This window comes from Molossus molossus, unplaced genomic scaffold (genome assembly GCF_014108415.1).
Source record: "Molossus molossus isolate mMolMol1 unplaced genomic scaffold, mMolMol1.p scaffold_m16_p_12, whole genome shotgun sequence".
NCBI lineage: Eukaryota > Metazoa > Chordata > Mammalia > Chiroptera > Molossidae > Molossus > Molossus molossus.
In genome coordinates this window covers 89,622,437-89,636,137 of record NW_023425347.1, presented here as the reverse complement: position 1 = coordinate 89,636,137, position 13,701 = coordinate 89,622,437, and the positions used below count along the sequence as shown (strand labels likewise).

At 51.4% G+C, this 13,701-nt stretch overlaps 1 protein-coding gene across 3 annotated transcripts in view; it reads left to right on the top strand.

The window, feature by feature from the left end:
• The first annotated feature begins 13,046 nt into the window (after positions 1-13,046).
• EPHB2 (EPH receptor B2) overlaps positions 13,047-13,701 on the top strand; it is a 177,711-nt gene continuing 177,056 nt past the window's right edge. Inside the window, exons 1-2 of one of the 3 annotated variants that reach the window (XM_036255458.1) lie at positions 13,047-13,122; positions 13,178-13,245. In XM_036255458.1, coding sequence (XP_036111351.1) covers positions 13,185-13,245 — 61 coding nt within the window. In that variant the 5' untranslated portion in view covers positions 13,047-13,122; positions 13,178-13,184. The other 2 variants (XM_036255457.1, XM_036255456.1) reach the window with 2 other exon arrangements.

Sequence of the window (13,701 nt, the reverse complement as noted above, 5' to 3'; positions counted from 1 at the left end):
ACATGACAGCTGACTCTCCCCGAAATGAGTGATCCAGGCAAGAGGAGGGAGCCACTGTACCTTTTTACGACCTAAACTTCGAAGTCACCGTCCTCACTTCTGCTTTATTCTGTTAGAAGCAAGTCACTAGGTCCAAACCAGCCTCCAGGGGAGGGAATTAGGCTCCACCACCTAAAGGAAGGGGGTTCAAAAAATTGGGAGACATATTTTAAAACCACTATTGCACGACAATGCTTAGCAGAACATCCGGTAAGTAAGTGCTCATGGTGAGTGCCATAGTATTCCCCACGTTTGTATTTCACTGCATCCTTGCTACATCTAATGTTCATAAGAACCCATCGGAAGCATTATTTCTCTTTTACAGATGAGAGAACTGAGGCTCAGAGAGAAGTGACTTACCTAGAGTCAGACGGACATTGGTGGCAGAGCTGGGGCTGGAACCCAGCCCATTGTCAGCCTTGTGGGAGAGCAGCAAGCCAGACTTCTGGGATTGCTTCCACACGAGATTGGGGTCCAAGTTCTGCATTTTAAAGTACCTGGGGAAGTGGAAGAAGTATAGACATCTACCAAGCTATGGACAAGGGCAGCTGCTCTCCCAGGAGCAGACGGTGAGACGGGATGGGAGGAGACTGACGAGTGTTCAGGAGGGAGGGGGGCAGGGTGTGGTTGGCGCAGAGAAGACACCATCTGAGCATGAAGAGCTGAGGCATCAGGGCAGGGAAGGGATGATGGAGAGAGACCTGGGGCAAGTGTCAGCAGTACCTGAGGACACACTGAGAATGCAAGTGGCCATGTCTGGGGGTTTCCAGTGGGCCGATGGAAGTTTCGGTGGACCCTGGGGTGAGGTGGTGCAGCCCCGGAGGGCCTCCTTGGAGACAGCCCCACAGCAGAGAAGGCAAACCTCGATGACAAACCTGGGGCTTGGAGCCAGGCTCCCCTGGGGTCAAACCCTAACCCCACCACCTCCAAGCTGTGTGCCCTCAGGCAATCTCCAAACCGTTCTGGGTCACATTTCCACAGCAGCAGTGGAGACAGTAATATCCACTGAACCCCCTTCGTGCCCCTCATACCCAGAATAAACGCACTGACCAGGAAGCCTTTAACACACTGTGCTGCTCCTTCATCTCCACAGGGCAGAAAAGCGTAATTGTCCGGAGCTGCCCTGTCCAATACAGTAGCCTCTAGCCACACGTGGCTACGTAAATCCAAATACAAATTCATTATAATAAAATGTAATAAAAAATTCCTTGTCTCAGTTGCTAGTCATGTATCAAGTTCTCAGTAGCTACATGCAACTTAGTGACTGCCATAATCAGACCATGCAGAACAGAACATTTTCGTCATTGCAGAATGAGGAGTTGTATCGGGCAGCTTTGGTTTACATAGCACTGTCCAGCAGAGATGATGCAAGCCACACGTGGAACGTTACAGGTTCTAGTAGCCACATGAAAGGAAGTAAAAATAAACAGGCAAAGTTAATTCAAATAACATATTTTATTTAACCCGATATATCCCGAATATTATTGCTACATGTCACCAATATTTGTGTGTATGTTTTTAATTTAAGTTCAGTTGGGGTACACTGTTATATTAGATCTATTAGTTTCAGGTGTACTCACCAATTTAGACTGTCAATGGGACATGATACATTTTCTTTTTTTTTGTACTAAGCCTTTGAAATCTGGTGTGTATTTTATATTTATGGCACATCTCAATTCTCACTAGTCACACATTTCGAGTGCTCAGTAGCCACACATGGTTGGCCAGTGGCTACTGAATTAAACAGAGTGGTAGTCCTGGGGACTTGCAGAACTGGGTGCGAAGTCTCCCTCTTAGCCTGCTGCATGCTGTGTGACCTTGGGAAGTTATTTAGTCTCTCTGAGCCTCCATGCCCTCATCTGTAAAATGACTGTGATATTCTATATGTGATATTATTATTATATAGATGACAGTTTTAGTCTATATGTGATATCATTATATTATTATTATATCACTACTATATATTATTATGCGAGCAGTGATTGTTGTAAAGATTAATGACAGGAATGAGTAGAAAGCATGTAGCACATTGCACACTACACAGTAAGCTCTTGTTAAATTCCCTTGTGGTGGTGGTTTTGGTACTGTCACAGGTTACCCACCAGACTGGGAGTTCCTGGATGACAAGGACCAGGATCCGTTTAGCTCTGCCCCCTCCCCAACCCTACCCCTCTGCCCCTGACCCTGACCAAGAGCTCTCCTGTCTGTCTGGGCCTTTCTCTGTGGTCAGACAGGTGTGAAGGTTGCTCAGCTTCCGTGCCTGTCCCCATCCCAGTGTCTATCTCAGAGTCATGACTCAAGCTCAGCAAACATTGTCAGCCATGACGCAGTTGGTTCAGAAATCAATTCCCCTGCAGCGAGTGGGGGCCAGGAGGGAAGAAAGTTCTGGGCTGGGAGACAGGAAACCTGCTAACTTGGGTAGGCTACTTTCCCTCTCTGGGCCTCAGTTTCCCAACTGGAAATGGGCAGAAAAATTCTGATGAATGTCAAAGCCCTTCTGTAGCATCTACGCCGCTGGTAATGAGGCCCCCAACCAGCCAGGCTCCGCTCAGAGGAGGGAGCAGATGTGTCCGTGCTCACACACACAGCCCCAAGGATGCCCTGTTAGAACACCCAGTCCCTGCACTCTGAGGGAAAGCCAGGCCCAGACCCCAGGTCTCCTGACCCCAAGGTACCTGCCACCTCCCTCCCTCCACTGAGGAGGTTGAGAAAAAACAGCTTGTCGTCCTGCCTCAGCCACTCACCAGCCGTGTGACCTTTAGCAAGTTTCTTAACTTACCTCAGTTCTCTCATCCATAAAATGGGTGTATTCGTCCTTACCTCATATGGTTGTTGTGAGCCTTTAATGAGCCAATGTATGTAAAGAGCTCAGAACAGTCTTTAGCTGTTATGTTATGTCAACCATTCACTGTAACATTGTTTTTCACTGTTGTATGTGTGTGTGTGTACATATAGCCTGATGCCATATTATTATATTATACAATTTACACTACTAATACGATTAGTATGAGTGATTGTTAAGTTTATTTCACACGAGACAGATGGAAAGGGAGGTGAAATTGGCACTAGTGAGGCATCCCAGGCATTTAATGGACTCGATGGTGTTCAGTCCTCACATCTACTCTGTGCGGGTGCTATCCCTGTCCCCATTTCGCAGATAAGGAGACTGAGGCTTAGAAGGTGAAATGACTCACCCAGGAGCACACAGCCAGCAGGTAGCAGAGCAGGATTCAAACACGGTTCTGACTGCAGAGGCTTCACCCTTTCTCCTATGTCTGTGCCTCCTTAGAGAAGGACTAAGCTCTGAGTTCTGTGGTTGAATTTCTACCAAGATAACCAGTCCGAGCTCCTTTCTGCTATGAAAACCTACCCCCGGGTTCTCTCTAGAAGTTCTGGTGGGTCCCTACAACTGCTCCCCCACCCCCGGTCATGGTCCTAGCCCCAGCTGAGGCCTTGTTGGGTGTTTTCTGGACAAGCCTTTACTGCAGCCAGAACAACCAGGAGCTCAGAAATATCCCTTTCTATGGCCTCATTTGCATAATCCCCACAATCCAATGCAGACTCAGCTTCCTTTTGTGATATTAATTAAGCGGAGGAAAATGTCCTGGGGAAGAACAGGCTCCTGATTGTCAATCATTGTCCCCTCTTGCCACTCCTACTGCTCTTGGTCCCTTCCAGATATATCATGGGTATGGTGCAGAATTGGAATTCAGGAACAAGGCGTTTGAGCTGGTCCCCATGGGCCCCCCATTCCTGTGTTCCCCTGGGGCTGCCTGAGCCCCTCGAACCACAGGAGAAAGGAAGGTCTGGCCCCTGCTCAGCGATCAGCCACAGTGTAGGTTAAATGTTCAAATGTGTGATAAAATATACCGTTTGCATTTAAAAATTAGTCTCAGAGGAAAATAATAGACAATGAGTTAATAGGTGGAATTGACAAGCTGGCTGCTTTCCAATGTCATCTCAGGCAGCCACAGTGCTGAACTCTGCCCAGCCTCGGGATGGTCCTAGAAAGACGAGAACCACCACCCAGTCTCCGTGCGCTCCCCTTGAGCACCCGGTCCCAGGCCTGGAAGCGCAAGTCTGGGGCCCAGTGCCAGTCGTGCTGGAGAACGTCTCACCACTGTCACCCACTAACTCTCCGTGACCTTGAGTTGGTTGCCTTCCTTCTCTGAGACTCATTTTTTTTTTTACTTACAAAACGAGAGGGGTGGAGAAGCTGATGGGAGGCTTTTCCAAATTTAAAAATTCTAGGCTTCTGTCCTCATCAATATCAAACATTCAGGAGGCACAACATCCTGGGACCCACTTCTCAAGATTGGAGTTGTCCAAGGGGAAGTCTGAAAAGGCCGAGAAGCGTGGGCCACAGCCTTAAAGCTTCTTCTCCTTCCCTCTTCTCAGAATCTCTCCTGGGCCCCAGATGCCTGTTCCCATTTGATTGCAGATAGAAAAGCACCAAGTGATCCGAGTTCTAGTCCTGCCCCTGGGCAGCGCCCGTTCCCTTTCCCATAAGACTCAAGGGCAGCAGGACTTAGGACTGGCCAGGGGCCCACGTGGTGGCATGAACGCTCTGCCCACACTGGGCTGAAGTGCTGGCTGGGCCAGTCTCACTCTCCCCGGGGAGGCACAGGCACAGGCAGTCAAGGTGGGTGAGAAGGGGAAACCTACACAGAGAAGAAAGGACTCAGCACCCTCAAGCAAGCACCCTGAGAATATTTTGAGAGGCGAATGAGGTAACATCTGTAAACTACCTGCTCAGCACAGCCCCTGGCAGCCATTGTCATCAGAGACACTAGATTCTGAATAATCACAGATCATGGTCAGGCCTCCCAAGGCTCTTGCTGGGTTTCATTACGTCCTGATCACAGAGTAGAGATTCCTGGTATTTAATTGCCAGATGGGTCCTTCCAAAAACTCCTGAGTCAATGTCTTGCTATCCAGAGAATCGTCACAGCTCTGCTGCCATCACCTCCTGGAAGCCCGCCTGCTTGCCACCCTCTCTTCTCTCCACCGTCCATTCATCCACGCACCCATTTGGTAGATGCTTTTAGAACCCCTCCTTGTGCCCAGTCCTGTTTACATGTGAGCCAGCTGCAATCGTTGCCTATTGGAGCTCACTCTTATCCCAGGACCTGTCTAAGCGAGCTCAGTTACACCCGGGTCTGTGATTTTTCCTTTCACATACAAGGGTCTTTAAAGAATGCCCTACTCCTCCATGGGTTTCCCTAACCCCAGAGCCACCCCAGTCTGGGTCTTCTCTAATTGCGCCTGCGTGGAGGCGGCTCTCCTGGCCCTTCAGTGCCTCCACACCCAGCTCACCAGCCCAGCAACCCCACCCTGTTGCCGGGCACCCATCAAAACAGCTCTTTCAAACTCCAGAAGAGAGGCACACTGGGAAACAGCCGGCCAGGTAAGGGGCCATAAAAGCCCGGTGTGCTCCAATGTGACGCAAAGATCAAAGCATCTTGTATCAGGCTCCGTGGGCAACGATAACGACCTTTTACCTGGATTTGGCACTCCACAGTTTACAGAGGCATTTCCTGTATCCTGGCTCCTTTCATCTCCCAGCAGGGCCCCCTGCCACGCGGAAACTGAGGCACACAAAGTGACACAATCACCCACAGCCATGCAGAAGGCAAGTGGCGGCACTGGGATTTGAACTCAGGTTCCTAGTATTTAAGCCAGTGTCTGTTCAACTGCATCACAGCTATGAGCCTTAGAAAGGCTTTAACCTGGGGGATGGAGGACCTGGCTCCCAGCCCTGCATCCATGAGTCTGTTGAGTGACCTTAACTAAGTCACTTCCTCTCCTAGCTGCTGTTTCCGCAGTAAAGTGGGGAGGGCTGCCAGGCTCATGAGATTGTTGTGAGGATCAAAGCAGTTGATGGGTGAGAACAGGCCATGGAGACACCCACCCACCCCTATCAGGACCCTCAGGTGCGAGCTGGACAGTCCAGGCCCTCCCAGCTCCCAGAAGGAAGTGACTCTTTGGCTCTAAGTGGTCATTCCCATGGCTCATGGACACTGGATAGCACTTTACTACCTGTTTCTAATGCCAAGAAGGTTCTTTGTGATGCTGGGAGAGAAGTTTTGATTCACTATAGCAAGCAATTACTCAGCACCCATGTGCTGGGCTCTCTGGGTCTCAGAGGTGAGCAGATGCAGCCTGCCCTGAGTGGCTTCCCGGCTAGAGGGGACCATGAACTAGCAGGGAAAGGAAACTAACGCCTCACAGGTATCTACCAGTGGCAGGAAGTGTGTCCTCTCATTCTGCATTCATAACAAGCCTGTGTGCATTAGGCCCATTTTACAAATAAAGAAACAGAGGCTCAAGATCACACAGACTTGAACACATACCTCCCTCGGCTACACAGCCCAGACTCCCCCCACTCTGCGAGGCTGCTTTGCAAGAATACAAGATGAAGGGCATTGAGGTGTGTGACATCAGCCTGCAGGGAAGTTTAGAGAGGGGCAGTTGACCTCCTGCAGGATTTCTAGAGGAGGAGATTAAGTGACAAAGTATCCGGAGGATGAGTAATGTTCTGGAAGACAGGATAGGGAGAACCTGGTCCAGGGTGAGGCTGAGTACGAGAAGGGCTTGGAGGCGGGAGTGGAGGATGCTGCTAGAACTCTGAGGACAAGAATTTGTCTGGGGCAGGGTAGATGTACAGGTGAGGAGTGGGAGACAAGACTGGGAAGGTGGGCTGGGTCCTGTCCCTCAGGGGCCTTTGCCAAGCCAGGTGGTTTGTACTTACTGCAGGGAGCAAGGGGGAGCCGCTGGAGAATCTGAGCAGGAAAGTGGTTCAGTTAGAGTTGTAAAGTGTCAGGAAAAGCCTCCAGGGGCTGGAGGGTTAAGAGCGAAGAATTAGAGAAAGAAGATGAGACTAAATAAGATCCATCCCCCATACTTTGCATTTAGTTTCCCTCTGACGTCAAATAATTAAAAACCTCAAGCACTAACTGTGGACCAGCCTCAGTGCCTTTCATGGGTTACCTTATTTTAGCCTCACAACTCTAGGAGCTAGACACTATTATTAGCTCATGTTACAGATGAGGAAACCGAGTCACAGAAATTTGCAGTGGCTGCCCTGCTGCCACAGGGCTCACAGGAGGGGGAGTAGATCTGAATGCGGACGTTCTCTCTCTAAAGCTACAACCCTCCAGAATGACAGCAGGACAGAAGCCTTTTTCCAGAATAAAAATTGAGATGACCTTCACTCCCAAATGCTAGTCCTGAAATGGGGTGGAGACCAGGGGTCAAAAATGGAAATCCAGGACCCCAGCACCTCTGGCCTTGGGCAACCTCCACGGGGCTGGTGCTCTTGGAGGGTGTGTTCACTCGTCCGGCAGCCAGGTGGCAGTAGGGAGACTGTCTGCTCAGAGATGCAGCCCAGCCCAAGTCACAAAGACCAGGGCTGGCAGCGAGGAGTGAGGCAAAGGACGGCTTTCAGGGGATCCTTTCTCCTGGTTGCTACTCTCCACAATCCCTGCAGCCTCTGCACTCAGGGGTATCCAAAGCAGAGCTGTGTCTGCAAGTACCTTCAGGTGAAGCAGGAAGACACGAGAGAGTTGCTTTCTGGCTGTCTCTTCCTTGGAATAGTATACAGCCCACAGCAATACTGTTACCTCAGAGTTTTTAACAACCCAGGGAGGTGCTCACTCCACAGTTCTAGGTGGGGGAGAAAATAGGACACAGCATCATGTATACAGCAGGTTATAGCTATGTGCAAAATAGGTGTGCCTAGAAAAATGCATGGAAGGAAGTGGAGCAAAGCATTAATAGTGGCTCTCGGGCTGGGGAAAGTATGGGTGGTTTTTGTTTTCCTTCTTAACTTTTCTATATCTTCTTTATTTTTTATTCTTTATTGATTTTGGAGAGAGAGGAAGGGAGCAGGAGAGAGAGATAGAAACATCGATTAGAGAGAACATTGATTGGCCGCCTCCTGCATGCCCCCTACTGGGGATTTGGCCCACAACCTGGGCATGTGCCCTGACTGGGAATCGAACTGGTGACCTCTTGGTTCATGGGTTGATGCTCAACCACTGAGCCATACCAGCAGGGCTATCTTCTTTCTTTCTCTATTTTATTTTATTTATTCATTTGTTTATTTTTTTATTCTCACCTGAGGACATTTTTCCTTTTTTTGTTCAGATAAAATGTGAAGGGGAGAGAGGAAGAGAAAGAGAGATAGAGAGAGATATATAGAGAGAGAAACATTGACGTGAAAGGGACACATCGAGTGGCTGCCACCCGCACAACCCAACTGGGCCGGGGACAAACTGCAACTGAGGTACGTGCCCTTAGCGGGAACCGAACCCGGGTCTCTCTGGACCGCAGGCCGACGTTCTAACTGCTCAGCCAAACAGGCCAGGTCTATCTTCTTTATTTTTAACAATGAATCTGTGCTACTTTTATCATGAGGTAGAAAATGGTTTTCTTAAATGAGGGGGGAAGGATACTAGCTATCAAGAAATTTTTTTCAACTCCTCCAGGAAGCCTTCCCTCCTTCTCCTCTGTGCCTTGGAGGGTGTGGACAGCCTGTATTAAAGAGCAGTTTTCACTCCATCAGGCAATCATTGCTGTCATTGTCTAAATCTATGCTATTCAATATGGTAACCTCTAGCTACGTGTGGCTACTGAGCACTTGAAATGTGACTAATGGGAAGTTCGAGATATAAAATACACACCAGATTTCAAAGACATAGTGTGAAAATATATATATATATATATAAAATAGTTTATTATGGGTTAAAACGATAATATTTTGGCTATATTAAGTTAAATAAATATATTAAAATTAACTTTACCTGTTTCTTTTTACTTTTATATGTGGCATTATGAGGCTTATATTATGAGAAAATAAAAAATTACATGTGGGGCTTGTATGTGGTGCTGATCCTGAGCTTCCTGAGAAGGGGCTCAGAGAGGGGAAGGGGCCTAGGTGAGGACAAACGGCAAACTGGTGGCAGAACTAGAACTTGAGCCAGGTGTCTACTGAGAAACTCCTCCCAGCCTGGCACTGGCTCCAGGTGTGGTCTGACCCATAACTGGCCAGGTGCCCCCATTAGTCTGGCATCTGGGCAGAGAAAGGGCACTGGGATGGGAGTCAGAGACCCAGGTACACTGAAAGGTGACCTCTATGTTTTCTCTAGACTCTGTCCGTCAGCATAACACATTTCCTTTTCAGAAAGCCCTCCACCTTCCCCTTCAGAAGACCTCAAGGAAACAAAGGGGCCGGGGGGCGAGAGCTCATCAGCATCTCCTGGTATAGTTGAGATGAGGACACAGGTCTCACTGTCCCCAGTGAATTCACAACACTGAGAAAGGCAGGGTTGAAAGTGGCCTCAGATAAATTATCTTGGCCAATACCCTCATTTTGCATTTGTGGCAAGTGGGGCCCAGAGAGGGTAAGTGCCCTGCCCAAGGCCACACAGCAAGTTAGGGAGGGCTAGGATATACCCTGGAATCTCAGTCTAGGTCTATAAAGGCCAGGTCAGTCCCATAGTCAAGGAGGAGAGTGGCATGGGTTGGTACCCAGGCCACTCCCAGACCCTGCTAAACCGAGCTCATGCTGCTTCTCCTACTTCAGATCAATTCATTTCTACCTGTAATCCTCAGTGGCTTCTGTGCTGCAAATACAATCCATATTCCTTCGCCATGACCTAACTTCTTTACACTCCAGTTGCTTGCCATTCTTCAGCTGCTATTCCTAGAAGGCACCGAGCATGTTCCCACCTCAGGGCCTTTGCATTTGCAGTTCCTTCCACCTGGAACTCTTTTCCCCACACTTTCTAATGGTGGACTCTTCGTTGTCATGTTCCCTCTTCAAAGAGGGCTTCGATGATCCCCCCTGGATAGAGTAGCTCCTCCCCGCAGTCACTCACTGTTCCATCATACCCTGTTTTATTGTCTTCCCAGCATTTATCATTATCTTAATTATCTTATACATATAGAGGTCTTCCCACAGCAAAATGTAGATTCTAGAAGAGCAGGGCCTTGTCAGGCAGATTCATGGCTGTGTCCCAGCGTCCCCCCATGTCTGGCATCTGGCACGTAGAAAGTACCCAATTCATGTTTATTAAATTAAATTTGATTGAAAGAGATGTGGACAAATCAGGTCACTGAAGCCTAATTCCAAGCCCCCATCCCAGCCAAAATCTGCTGTGTGCCTCGGGCAAGTACTTTTTTTCTTCTCTGGTCCCCAATTTCCCCTTCTGAAAAATGGAGCTCCCACTACTGCCATGCTGGCTGGCAGGGTAGGCTGGTTGCATTAGCATCAGTCTGGTTGATGGGTGTGAACACTGCTTTGTAAACTGTTAAAGTGTGATTGCAAATGTGAGTAGCTGTTGTCATTAGACAAATGAAGCTTAAGCTGCCTCTTCCTCTGCGGAGTGGGGATTGGGTCAGAGGCTCTCTGGGGGCCTCCCACCCTGGGAGAGTATTATCCTGAGTTGGACACTGCCTACAGGTAGCTCACAGTCTGCAAGGGTGGTAGAGATAAGATGCAAATCGAAATAAACAATCTTAGACACCAGCATGGGCCATCCTTCAGGAAACAGATAATAAGTGCAAATGGTCTGAGAGGGGGTGAGGACAATGTCAATTAAAGCTCTTGGTAGGGGGGTGGGGGGGGGGCAAATCCAAGCCAATAGAGCTAGAGAGGGCAACCAGGTGGGGTGCATAGCTGGGCCAGTGAAGAGGGGTCTGGCCAGACTGCAAAACCCAGCCACCCTAAAGGATCCCAAATAGGGAATAAAATAATGTTGAGGGATAAAAGAAGAAGGGAGTTTTATTTTACTATTATCACCATTTTTCTTTTCAGTCAGTTAAAGGCCCTGGACTCATGTCTATTTAATCATATAGTGCTGAGTGAGTGATTTGCCTCTTTAAGCCCCAGTTTTCTTATCTGTGAAATGGGGATGTTGCAAGTGGATGAAATGATTTTTATTTTTTATTCATTCATGAAAGGTACAAGGACATCAGCACAAGGCCTTGTGTGAATTCCAGCTCCAACTTGTTTTGTGACCTTGGACAAATTACTTATCTGGTCCTCAGTTTCATCATCTGAAAAGGTCAGCATCTAGGGTTGAAAGATTAAGGGGGACAACGGAAAACAAAACTTTATAATGAAGAAGGGGGCACAAGGTATAAACAAAGCTTAGCCAAGTGCCACGTACTAGGTACTTAATGAATGCCACTGCTGTTCCTATTTTGAGTCAGTGAGGGTGATCCACTGGGGGTGGGTGGGTGCTAACAAGGGCCTGGGGGACAGAAACAGTAGAAGAGCTGAACCCACCTAGCACATAAGAGGTGCTCAAGAGATATTTCTTGAATTGGGAAGGGGTTGGGCACCTGGACGTTGGCACTGGTGAGTGCAATAGCTTGGAGCCACTCTGCCCAGGAGAGAGTCTTGCCCCAGGATAGGCCAAGCTCAGAGTCTCTCAAACCTTGGGTCCCCTGGAAAGTCTGAGAAGCAGGAACTGAAAATAAAGGCAGTCCCACCACAGTGGATCTTGTCCTTGAAAAAAGAGACATCTGTAGGATTCTCTCCCCCCTACCCCATTTCCCCTCTCTGTTCACTTCTGCTCTATCTCCTTCCCAGGCAGGCTCTCCCAGCCTTTGAGGCTCACTTCCTCCTAGTGGCCTTCCAGGATGACATTTCAGTTGGATTCTTGAAGCTTCAAAAGATGACTCAATTTTCCAAACCTTAGATGCAGTCTCAAAGTTCCATACCCTTTTCTTGGAATGGACTGTAGGGTAGGCCCTGAAGGGAGGGGACCGCAGGGATATTTTGATAGTTTGTTGGACAAAGGGACGGGAGAGGTCTGGGTGGCATAGTGCATTTAAACTGTCTGTACCTTCACTGAGCTCTTACACTTACTCCGAAGAGTGGGAAGCTCCCGGTTAAGTCTTGCTTGTCAGGAGTGAGGTTCCCACAGGCCAGGAGCCCTGCCTGGATGATTCCTGAAGGCCCTCTGCAGTCGGCCTACCATCCGGCCTCAGCAAAGCCTGTTAATGATGATGGTGATGAAGGCTGTCAGAGCTGGGCTGGGCCCACAGGCATGGAATAAGGGGTTGTGTCCTCCCCGAAGGGACAGCCATGCACAAAACCATGGCTGCACAGACAGGTCCATTCCATATGTGGCGGGGAGGGGGCTTCCCCAGATGCCCCCTTCGGGCTCCTTCATCCCAAACTGCATTGGGAAAAAAAGAACAGAGAAATCCAATATACAGATAAAAGGGTGTACAGGGAGGGGCTCCTGCTCGGGCTCTGAACAAGGCGGGGAGGGGAGGCCTGGGGTCTGCCTGCCAGGGCCCGGCCCAGCACTGCAGGAGTGACCCCCCCACCCCCACCCCCGCAGGCCCGCGTGTTAGCGCCAAGGCCCACTATCCCAGGCGGAGGCCCCAGCCCAGTCCCCGCGCCTGGGAAAGCCGCCTGTTTTGTTCCCATCTCCACTCCCCTCTTCTCTCTTTCTTTTTTTTCATTCATTGCAGTTCGGTCCCTTTCGGAGCCGCAGGGACCGGGTGGCAGGGCTGAGGCGAGGGGGTGGCGCTCCCGGCCTTGACAGGTAGGGCCAGCGCCCGCTTTGGGCAGCCCCTTCTTCCGCTCTCCCCCCTGGGTCCCCTCTCCCTGCCCCTGTCAGCCGCGCCAGACGCTCTCCGGCTTTGCAGCATTCAATAAAAATTCAGAAACATTTGGGCTGAAATCGCTGCTTTATCTGGAGGAGCCACAGAGCCGGGAGAGACCACTGCTGCGCGGGGGGAGTCCAGTGTCTCCGTCACCTGAGCGCGAAAGGTTCCCGCACTCCAGCGCCGGTGCTGCCTGCGGGTGACCCGGCGGACGTGGGAGACCGTGGCCCGGGGGTCGCGCGCGACCATCTGGGGCCCAGGGCGTGCGTGGGGGGCGGCGCCCCAGTCAGGCTCCCCCCGCGCCCGCGGCTAAGGTGGGCTGTGCCCAGCGCTGGCGGAGCCCGGGTCCCCGTTCTGCCCGGGCTGGATGGCTCATTCTGCTGGCTGCGCGGTGGCGGCGGCTGTGTGTGTGCCGCGCCTCGCCGCTCCCCCCGGCCCCCCGAGCCTGGGGCGCGCGCTCTCGCCCGGGCCGCCCGGGCCCCGCGGAGCCGCGGCCCGAGGCCCCGGGAAGCGCAGCCATGGCCCTGCGGAGGCTGGGGGCCGCGCTGCTGCTGCTGCCGCTGCTCGCCGCCGTGGAAGGTGAGCGGGCGGGCGGGCGAGCGGGCGGGCGATGGGGGTGGGGAGCGGCCGGGCACGGGCGGCCGCCGGCGCCCACCTCCGCCCCGCGGCCCGCAAAGTTTGCCTCGGGGCTCGCGCCGGGCGCAGGTGGCCGCGGGGAGGTGTGTCCGGTCGTGCCGGGAGGCGCGGGCCCCGCGGGCGCCCGGGGAGCGGCGGGCGCTGATTGACTGTGCCAGGAGGAGGCGAAGGGACCATCTTGCCGAGGCTTTGTAGCCAGCCGGGCGAGCGCCGCCCAGGGCCGGGGGCTGCCCACGCGCGCTCGCCGCCCCTTTCCCGGGCACCCCCTTCGCGCCGGCCTGGCCTTGCTTGGCGCGGGGTGGAGGGGCGCCGGCCCGGGGGCTCAACGCACAGTCGGGGCTGGAAAGTTTGGCAGGGAACAGAAGGAGGGAGGCACCGCGGCTGTCGGGGGTGGGGGCT